At 57.5% G+C, this 10,471-nt stretch overlaps 1 protein-coding gene across 1 annotated transcript in view; it reads left to right on the top strand.

Annotated features, from left to right (window-relative positions):
• Nucleotides 1–6,519: 6,519 nt before the first annotated feature.
• MYO18A (myosin XVIIIA) overlaps nucleotides 6,520–10,471 on the top strand; it is a 73,210-nt gene continuing 69,258 nt past the window's right edge. Inside the window, exons 1-5 of the mRNA XM_078595782.1 lie at nucleotides 6,520–6,657; nucleotides 7,031–7,846; nucleotides 9,298–9,387; nucleotides 9,566–9,619; nucleotides 9,830–9,958. Of these exons, the coding sequence (XP_078451908.1) occupies nucleotides 6,640–6,657; nucleotides 7,031–7,846; nucleotides 9,298–9,387; nucleotides 9,566–9,619; nucleotides 9,830–9,958 (1,107 nt within the window). The 5' untranslated portion in view covers nucleotides 6,520–6,639. The remainder of the gene's footprint in view (nucleotides 6,658–7,030; nucleotides 7,847–9,297; nucleotides 9,388–9,565; nucleotides 9,620–9,829; nucleotides 9,959–10,471) is intronic.

Genomic DNA, 10,471 nt, shown 5'->3' with positions numbered 1-10,471 from the left:
CATCATCATCACGGTGGCTAGGAGATGTTAACTACCTCGCCTGGTATGCAGGAGGTCGTGGGTTCGATCCCGACCCTGACGTCTGCCGTATATTTGGAGTTTGCGTGTCTCTCTCCCCGTGGTCGCGTGGATTTTTATCGAGCTCCTCCAGGGTTTTCCCTCCACATTTGGAATCGACATCCACTGAGAGTATTTGGCTGCTATAAATTTCCACATGAGGCTAAGCCGCTGCGTTGAGCTATTATTTGTGGACGGGTCGCTTCTGAAAAACAAGCTATGAAGCTCAGTGGACCTTGCCTGGTAAAATAAAAAAGTAGGTTTAAAAAAAACACATCTAGAGTACATTGCAATGTAAAATTTTAGCGAATTTGATATCGAATATCCGCTTTTGAGCGAAGCAAGGACGTTGTGTAGGGCATCATGAAGCCTGCTTATTGCATTCACAGCGCAGTATTAATCAGGGCGGCGGCCAGAGATTCGAACCGCGAACCTCCGTGTGGAATTAGAAGAAAAAAAGGCTTAGCGGTATTACCGCTTAAACCAATGTCCTTTGCTCATCTTCAGAGGAAGCGGGGGGTCACATTCGCCGGTAAGACATCATCAGCAGCAGTGTGAGAGCCGCCACACATTTGAGACCATTGTGAGTTTGACAGCAGCACGACGATGATGATAGCCCCCCCCCCCATCACTCTTTGTGCATCGTCGAACGAGGGGGGGTGGGGTGCACGTCGGGGGCCGCACTAAAGGCCACCGTGGGCTGCCCAGTGTCCCCTGCGGGCCTTGCCATGAAGAACCACTGCTCGAGACGATCACGGAGCTCGCGGACAGCTCTCTGTCAGCCCACGGCCGGACGAGACATATTTGACCATAATTCACCATGCTTGATCGTCAGTACACGATTGGTGAAGGCAGGGCAGTACAGGACAACGATGCGTTGCGCTGCACTGCGCGATGCTCTCCTTCCGCATAGCTCATGCCCGTTCCGGATGCCAAGCGTGGAGATTCCACGTTCGCATGACGAACCCGAGTCTGTCCATTGGGGTAGCAGCCGTCGAGTCTCAGAGTCAGAATCGTGATTTAGACTTGGGGGGGAATCCGATGAGCTATGAAGCTCTTTTCTCGTGAAATCACAAACGACTTGCGCTCGTTTTTGTCAACATCGGGGTTGGAGGAGGAGCGGGGGAAGAGAGGAGGGGGGGGGCAGGGAGGGAGGAGGGAGGGGGAGGAGGGAGGGGGAAGAGGGGTGGGGGCGGGGAGGGGGGGAAGGGGGGGCAACGATCGGCTGAGTCGGCCACAGAACAGAGATTCCCACTTTGCGAGCTGCGACATCGCCACGGGCTAACCGCTGTGGAGGAAACTCAATTTTCACTTTTGAGGGTTTCTTTTTGTTTTGCGCTGCCACTCTGACGACTGCTCCTGCTGCTCCGAACGCAATTCTCTCTGTCGCTCTTTTATTTATTTGACAGAAGTCGTTTCTGGCCGACCACCGGCTCAACTCAATTTCGGCGCTGCCAATGCGGAAAATTTGCTCCCCTCCCATAGGCCCCCCCCCCCCCACCAACCACCACCCCCCCCCCCCCATCCTTGTGATAAACTTGACAAGACGAAGCCTCGCTAGGACAGCATGCGACGGCCGAGTCGCGAGACGAACAACTACAGAGAGATGGGGGGCAGCTGGGAGAGAACAAAAATCCACCAATCTAGCGGTGCATAATCGATGGGGGGGGGGGGTGTGGGGGTTTTGGTGATGAGATCGCGTCAATATAAATGTGTCGTTAAACCCGCCACCACCCGACACAGAACGTGCCAATTCGTTGCTGGCACAGCCACGCCGGTGCGCTGGAGGGTTAAACCCCACGGCATCCTCGCTGCGAGCACGGCGTTTGCAGCAGCAGCAGCAGCATCATCGGGCGTGTGACACGGCGGGGGCTCTACCGCATGTGCGCATGGACCTGTGGTTGGGAGTTCGGCAGCGGAGGCGCCGTCGCGAGCCGACGGGGGGAGCAGGGAGATTAGCGCCACCCTCGGCGTGTTACGGCGAGGGCGTTCGGAAATGTCCCTCTGAACACACACACACACACCGTGAACACATACACACACACACACCGTGAACACACACACCGTGAACACACACCGTGACCACACACACACCATGAACACACACACACACCATGAACACACACACACACCATGAACACACACACACACCGTGACCACACACACCCTGAACACACACACCGTAACCACACACACCCTGAACACACACACACCCTGAATACACACACACCGTGAACACACACACACCCTGAACACACACACACCGTGACCAATTATTACCTTTGTACAATATCCGTGCTTAACGCGCCGTGAGAGTAACTCATTAGAGGGATTAATTAAGGTAATTGATTAATTAGTGCCCTGATTAATGCCGGGGCGTAGGTCGGTGGAGCTGACCGGGGTGGGGTGGGGGTGTTGAGATTTCGGCTGCACCGAGCGAGAATTGTCACGGAATCGGACGCAACGAGGCCCCCAGCGCATTTCCACTCCGACGATTGTCACGAGAAACAATGAGGACGACGACGACAACACAATGTTGGCACGGCGGAGCTGGCTGTGTAGATGTCCCTCTTGCCCCTCCAGTCTGTTAAGGCAACACGGGGGATCTTTGTCTTTGTCATCGTGGGGAGCGGTGGTGCAGCGGTTAGCGCGCCGCGCCACGAACCCGCCGACACTGGTTCGATTCCCGCTCACGGCCAACACCGGTGACGATTGTCTGAACCGGTTCTGGGCCTCCCCTAGGTCGACTCAGCCTCAAATGAGTACCTGGTGCGATGTGTAAACATCGCTACTATGGAGACAAAGGCGGCCGGACGTGGTGCTGGCCACCCAACCCCCTCGTGTTCCGTGCCGGCCTTCATAGGTGCTACTCGCTAACAGCACTTGCCCCAAAAGTCTGTTGAAGGCTATACGGGGGGTCTTTGTGTGCGTGCTCGTGTGTGTGCGTACTTGTTGTGGAGGGCAGTAACGCAGTGGGGTGGATGTATTTTTTCCGCTGGCCACAAAGAACGTCGTCGTTTATTATCTCATCTGGGGAACCTGTCCTGAGTTACCTCGTGCGCTGCGTAAACTGCAGTACGGGGGAGACAAAGGCGGCCGGGCGTGGCGCAGACCACACCGCGGTTAGCCTTTGCAGGTTCTCGCATTCAGCCCTTGCCCCCCAAAATTCCGCACAGCGACGGGGGATGGGAGGGGTGTTTGTCTTTCTGTGCAGTGTTTGTTTTTGTGCGCGTGCGTGTATCTCAGCTCTGACCTTCTTCCTTCAAGCCCCCCACGTTCACTCCCCCGTGTGATCTAGCCCCCCCTCCCACCGCTCCCCCTCTACCCCCCCCCCCCCCCTCCCGGGAGTCTTGAGTGGTGGACGCATCCACCGGCCGATCGCTGGGACTGCCACCTACGACGACGCTCCCCGCTCCCTCTGAATTAATCCATCGGTCGCGCCTCTTCCCTTCCCTCTTATCCCCCCCCCCCACCACCACCCACTTCCACCCCCCCCCCCCAATGATTAAACCTTTAACCCCAACCGACACTGAACCCCCGGTCCCTTCAGAGTCCCGCGGAGGCCCGGGCGAAACCCTGTGACCCTGTCTCTCTGCACGCCTGCCCGCAGACGTTCATGTCCAGCCATGGCGTTCTCTTCCCGATTCGCCTTCTGGGAGCAAAAGGGGAGTGAAGCGCCGCTCGTGAGTTGTCCCGCGAGCCCCCCCCCCCCCCCCCCCCGTTGTATCCCTCCGCGCATTATTTTTTTTGTCATTTACGCGTTTTATTGCTCTCGCTGGTTTTTGTTGTTGTTGTTGTTGTCGTCGTCGGCCGCCGTGTTTATTTCTCGCCGCGTCACGCGGGGGGAGGGGGCGGTGGGGGGAAACCAACCACCCCCCCCTCCCCCCAAAATAAACGCGAGGGGTTTATTTATTATATATTTCTTAGCGCTTTCCAAAAAGAAAATAAAAAAAAACACCACCGCCGTGTATGTAACCCGCTCACCGTTAAAAGGTCGCGTCGCAATATTTCAAACGCTCGGTCCGCCCCGCGATGGCCGTTGAGGCCACGGTTATTGCGCCGTCTCGAAAGCTGCGGCGTTTTGGGGGTGGGGGGTGTCGTGGCGGACGGGAGGGGGGGGGGCTGGCGAGATGACACCGCTGGGATTTGCGTCTCCGCGTAGAAATACAGACGCACGGAGAGGAGGGGGCCGGGCGTCTTTTTTTCACATATTTCAAGGTGTAAGTGCATTTTTTTTTTAAACGCGTCTGCCCACGGAAAATGCCACAGCCTGACCTTAGGCGGGCTCCCACAATTCACCTGCGCACTATTTTCTCATTCCATATTCCCACTCGTGATTGTGTTTTCGGAGCCGTATTATATTTGGCCGAAGGTTACCGGTGGGTGTTGGGGTTTGTTTTTTCTCTTCCTCTCTCTCTCGAGCGGATATGAAAATTAATGTCACGATGAATGGTGGTTACTTTTCAATAGCTGCTGCATTAGAAGTTTTATATTTATTTTATTTTCCACATGTAAATGCAACAACGACAAAAAGTCAAAATATTTTTTGGTGGTATTTTTCCACAATGAGATTTTCATAAAAATGCAGCAGCAGCAGCAGCATTCCCAAAGTCGAATTTTTCCGCAAAGAATAATAAACATGCTCGACTGTTATTCATCGTCGTTTTCATTCGGCGCGGCACTTTAATAAACAGCAGCTCCATGAGAGGGGACTCATTTAAAAGCCTCTGTCGTTACGCGGCGATCACATTTCTGAACGCAAAACGCTCCCCCGCATTTTAAGCAGGCGAGAGCCGATCCACGACACCCAGTCGCTTACTGGAGAGAGAGAGAGAGAAAGAGAGAGACAGAGAGCTGGACATTTAACGCAATGAGTGTATTTACGTGGCTGGCGATCGCATTTAAAATTAGAATCTGGTGAGTAATGCGTGCGTCTGTGCGTGTGCACGCGCACCCTCTATTTTTGCAAACTGGCTCCCCAGTGCCACGAAGTCAAAAAAAAACTCAAACTCGCACGGGTCACAGCGATGCCAATTTGCTTTGAGCAGCGGGGCCGTAGACCGTTGTTTGCGCTTCCGTTGGGCGGTGGAGAAGTTTGGCGGCGGCGTTGGGTGCCCGTGCGTCTTGGCGGTGCCGTTGGTGGCGGTTGGGCCACGGTGGCGAGTTCTCGGTGGTGGGGTCGCCGAGGGAGGAGGTCTATTTGGGCGTTTGGAGCGGTGGACACGTTTGGACATTTGGGTGACGTGGCTTTAGGGTGTTCACGCCATTGGTAGGTGGTGCATTCGGACCACGGGGGAACGGTGAAGCGTTGCGGGGGGGGGGGGGTGGCGGCGGGTGGTGCGGTGAGAAATGTGGGGGGTTAGGGTGGTGCGCTGGTGGTGGTGGTGCAGGTTGTGGCTTGGGTGGTGCGGTGGAAGTTTGGCGGTGAGGCGGCGGGTGCCCCCTGCGAGTGCCGTGACAGCTCGTGATGAATCGGACGGCAGCTGCTGCTGCTGCTGCTGCAGCAGCGCTGCCTGCACAACCCCGAACCGCGCGGCCGCAGGGAGTGACAGCTGCGGCATGGAGTCGGCGTCGATGAGTGACGATCTATTTTTACGCCCGCCGCTCCTCCGCGCTTCAGAGCCGCGACCACCGTAGCGCCGGCTATGGCCGACAGGTCGCCAGCCCGTTCACGGGGCGGCGCTCGCCGCTAATGCGGCAACTCACGCGCACTTGTTAGCAGCGGGCCCCTTAATGTCCTCGGATTCCGACGGCGGTCATTAGATTTACGCGCGCGAGCGGGAACCGACGGTAAATACATGAGCATTCACCGGCACGGGGCTGGGCGCCGGGAGAAGGTTGCCCGTTTAGTGATCTAAGCAGCGGGGGGGAGTGGCAGTGAGCGCGAGAGATTGGGAGAATTTGAGGGGGGCGGGGAGGGTTGGCGGGGGCCAGGGGGGGGGGGCAGGGGAGGGGTGGCCCTGCAAAGAGTTGGGGAGGGGCACCACGTAAGGTGGCTCAGAGGGGGGGCAGAAAAACCCACCGGCTCTGTGGGTGGCATGAGACTGTAAGAGCCGACCTCGCAGGTCACGAGGGGTCGACCATCCACTTGCCACGTGACCTGGCAGAAGGAAGGAAGCGGTGGCGATGAGGCGTGTGTGAGGCAGCCTCAACGGAGCAGTCGGCCACGACCTTTGTAAACTTGAACGCAAACGGCTCTCAAGTCAGGCGTCGTGGAGGTGGGGTGGGAATTGTTGTTTATTAGTGGGGGTCACGGGCCCACTCAGGCCTACCCCCTCTGCCCCCCTCAGTTGTAACTAGTGGTCACCGGTTGGGCGGGTGGTGGTGAGGCACGTGTAGATTTTGTGCGTGCGTGCATGCGTGGAAAGGTCCACGGCTGTGCCGGCGGTGTCCGTTTCTCCGGGCTGGGCCCTCAGAGAGATAATCTGGCCTGCCTTGTGACCGTCGGCCAATCAGGTTAAGGACGAGGAGAGCAGCCCGCTGGCGCTGAAGCAGCCGGCCGCCGTCACCGCCGCCACCGCCACGAGCATTCCCAACGGAGCCGGATTCATAAAGAAGGCCGTCAGGAGCAAAGAGGAGCAGATGAAGTTGGAACAGCCGGTAACGCACGCCGCCCCGCGGCAAACGCGGGCCCGAGGAAGCCCGGCCAGTGGCGGACGCCGTAGGCTAACGTCAACGCTCTGGGTCGCGCGTTCCTCCAGCACGAGCTCCGGGTCGCGCTCGTGCTGAAGTCTTAAAGAAATCAACATCTCCGTTTCTCCAACATCGAGTCCTGTGCACCGGTGGAATGTTTTAATCGTTTTTTTGGTTTTCCTTTTTTGCTGCGAGTAGAAACTTTTCCTTTCGATCGACAGCGTTCGTCGTGCGTAGCCCATCGGTTTCGTTTCGTATATATACACACACACGTACGCACACATCTAGTTAACTTGTTGTCGTTTGCGTGCGTGTTTGTTTATTTTGTTTGGCGCGCAAGTCATCGCCGGTCTCTCAGCCGCCGTCGCCGGGGTGGAGGCCGCCATCGCGGGTGCTGTCCCCTTCGCTGCAGCCGCCCTTCGTCATGAACGGCGGCTCCAACCGCGTGCGCAAGATCTCTCAGGGCAGCGCGGACGGCCCGCCGGGGATTTATTCCAACGGGCAGCCCGGCTCCCACATCGGCTCCCCGCCGCCTGGCCTCACGTCACCCACAGACAACTCCGCCACCACCGCTGACGACCCGGGGTTGCGCAGCGTGGTGAAGAAGAAAGTGATCAAGGTGGTCCGGCGCGTTGTGCGGAAGCCGCGGTCTCCCGACGCCGAGATGCAGGACGGCGGAAAGCCCGACGCTCCGAGCGGCGCACCGGCGATCGGCAAAGATGCCGGATTGACGGCGCTACCGCCGCCGCCACCGCCGCCCAGCTGCAACACCGCCGTTGGGAGATCACCCGCGGCGTCGATGGTGGTGGAGGTCACCAAATCGGCAGAGCGACCGCCCAGGTCGGACGGGCTCGCGGCAAAGCACGGCCCGGTGGCACCGGCGGCACCGGCGGCACCGGCGGCAACGGCGGCACCGGCGTCCGTGGTGAACGGGAAGCCGGACGCCATCTCCGAGGGCCTGGCCAGCCTCATGTCGCGCGCCAAGACCAAGGAGCCGCGTCTGAGGGTGCGGCGAGTGGTGGAGCGGAGGGGGGAGGAGGCGGCGACGGCCGTGGCACCGTCGCCGTCGCCGCAACCGCCCGGCGAGGAGGGAAAGGCGGAGGTGGCACCTTCACGGCCGTGGGGGGCGGTGTCTTCCATCGACGAGGCGGCGCAGGTAGAACGAACGTTACGGGAATGGGGAGGCTGCGAGTCGCCGTTGTGGTGTTGTTGTTGTGTTTGTTAATTGTGTGGCTGCTCAAGCCGCCCCCCCCCCCGTTCTGTTGGTTATCAATGCATTGGTGCTACTCGCTAGCAGCACTTGCCACAAGAGTGTGTGAAGGCTATACGGGGAGGGGGGGGGCGGGAGGGAACTTTGTCTGTATGCGCCTGCTTGGGGTGGTGATTTATTTTGGGGCCGGGGCAGCTGGAGGAGCCGTCTCTCCGCTGAGGTTCGGGGGTTGGGGGTTTGGATCCGCACCCCGAGCCTGGACGATGTTTGTCACGGACACCGTCAGACGCGAGCTCGCTTCTCGCACCTGTTTCAAATGATTAGGCGGTTCACAGCCCTTTGACATCCCGGAGAAAGCGGTAACAGCAGAGTGCGGACTGATCTCTGTCTGTTCCTTCTGCATGGGATAGAGCGTTGCCCCCCCCCCCAACCTCCCCCTTCGCATGCGTGCGTTTTCTCCGGGCGCTCCAGTTTGCTTCCAAATTTGTCTCAGCAACTCACTATTTGATGAATAGAGGAATTCAGATCTTGGGCAATTGTTGGTATGATATACTTTTTATTTCCACCCTTCAAGGACACGTGGTGTGATTGACAAAATTGCAAATTTTTTGGGTTTTCCCTGCATGTGGAGTAGGACCGTGGCCTTGGGTTGTTAGGGGGTCCGTCGCCTCGGGCAAGGAAATTACGCCGGTCGTACCTCGCCAACCCCGCAGGGACGCCGATTTCTCTCACGGCTCTCTCACGGCCGTGTCGCGCTTGCGCCCCCACGGTGGTTACAGTGCCGCCACACGCCCCGCGGATCTTTCTGTTCCGCGTTTTAACTCCGACGTTGCATTTTGGAGTTATTTCCCATCTTCAAGCTCCGTCAGTCGGCTCCCGCTGCGCCGACCTAGGTCGTGCATCAATCCGCTGCTGGATGATCAGAATCTGAAACTTTATTTATACTGGGGGAATCCGATGAGCTGTAAAGTTATCTTTTCACAGGTGTCCAGTTAGGATGGGGCTCCTCTCCACACACCGTGCAGGCAGCGAGGGTTTGTTTTGACCATACTTCACCTCGCCGGTTGGTGAAGGTGGCGGGGTGGGGCAATGGAGTTTGCTGGACCGTCCCCTACTGCCCACGAACAGCTACTGCACCTGCGTTGTGCGCACCGCTGGTCGCCTGTCCGTCAAGTACTGTCCAGGCGCAGGCCGGCTTCTCAGTGGCGGCATGATTCGATGAGATCGTCGGTTCGTTATCTCAATGGCTTCCCATGCCGTGAAGGAGAGTCCGCGATCGTGAACTTCAACGACGACAATGACGACGATGCTACGACTCGCGGGGCGTCCGAGGGAGAGCGGTAAACCCCGTAAGTGCCGCGCCGCCGGTTGTGAAGCCGCTGCCGTTGTTGCCGCAGGGGGACCGGCGCGACGTGTCCGACAGCCAAGATGCGGTGATTTGCAACGTCCCCACCACGTTGGTCGCCATGGAGCCCGTTAGGCAAGAGGTGAGGTCATCCAAAACGGAGTGGCCGCCGCCGGCCTTATTCAAGCAGATAGAAAAAAAATGTAATAATAAAAATAATGTTGTAAAAGATGAGACCGTGGAAAAAAAGCAATTTGATTCTGACACAGTAATATAGAGTGTAATTGGAAATAATGTTTTTGCGCTGTGTGTCGCATTAGATGACTTTTCCCCTTCCCACGCAAGAGAATAAACCTGCGTCTGAAGCGCCCAAGGTTAGTGGGGAATGTTTTTTTTTGCTCTTAATAACTCTTCATTTTGTCATAAAGTAAACAGTTAATTTGTTTTATCTTCTTGCACCAGATGCTAGTAATGGTCCGAGCCATTTATTATTTTTATTATTTTTTCTTCACGTTTTATTTTTTCCAGATGAGTGACTTTAATAAGAAAACCGAAAGCGTGCTCTCTGTAATTGTCGGCTTTAGGTGGAGCTCGAGCCGGTGCTCGCCATTACCGAGCAACCAACGCCCTCCCATGAGCCCTTGCAGCAGCCGCCACTGCCACCGCCGTCACCGCAGCCAGAGAAGATGGAGGCCAAGGCTTCACCTGAACTGGTATGGCGCCGCGGCGAATGGCCGTGACACCTAAAATCCCAGCACCGCCACGACCGCCACCACCACCGCCACCACCACTACCGCCACCCGCCGCCACCACCGCCACCTCCACCGCCACCACCACCACCGCCACCACCGCCACGACCGCCACCACCACGCCGTTCTCCCTGACCGTGCACACTCCATGATTCTGCCCCCTTCCGCGCGATTGGTCGCCTTGTCACGTGATGGTACTGGTGCTGCCCCCCTGTACGATCACTTGGCACCGTATAATTTGACATCGCTGTCACGTGACGCCAGTGCTGCCCCATGCGTGATGATGTGATCTTTATTCTTGTGTTTGATCACCTAGTCACGTGACACTAGTGCTGCCCCCCCCTCCCCCCATACAATTACCTGATCACGTGACAACGTTGACTTCACGCATGTGACCACCTCGTGGCCACAGAGGGTGAGACCTAGAGGCAGATTCAGTCTCATTTGCAAGAGTGACCTGAGGCGTACGTCTGCCAA

Source organism: Lampetra planeri, chromosome 6 (genome assembly GCF_965212315.1).
Source record: "Lampetra planeri chromosome 6, kcLamPlan1.2.h2, whole genome shotgun sequence".
Lineage (NCBI taxonomy): Eukaryota > Metazoa > Chordata > Hyperoartia > Petromyzontiformes > Petromyzontidae > Lampetra > Lampetra planeri.
Note: the sequence above shows the minus strand (reverse complement) of the source record. Positions and strands in the feature narration are given on the sequence as shown.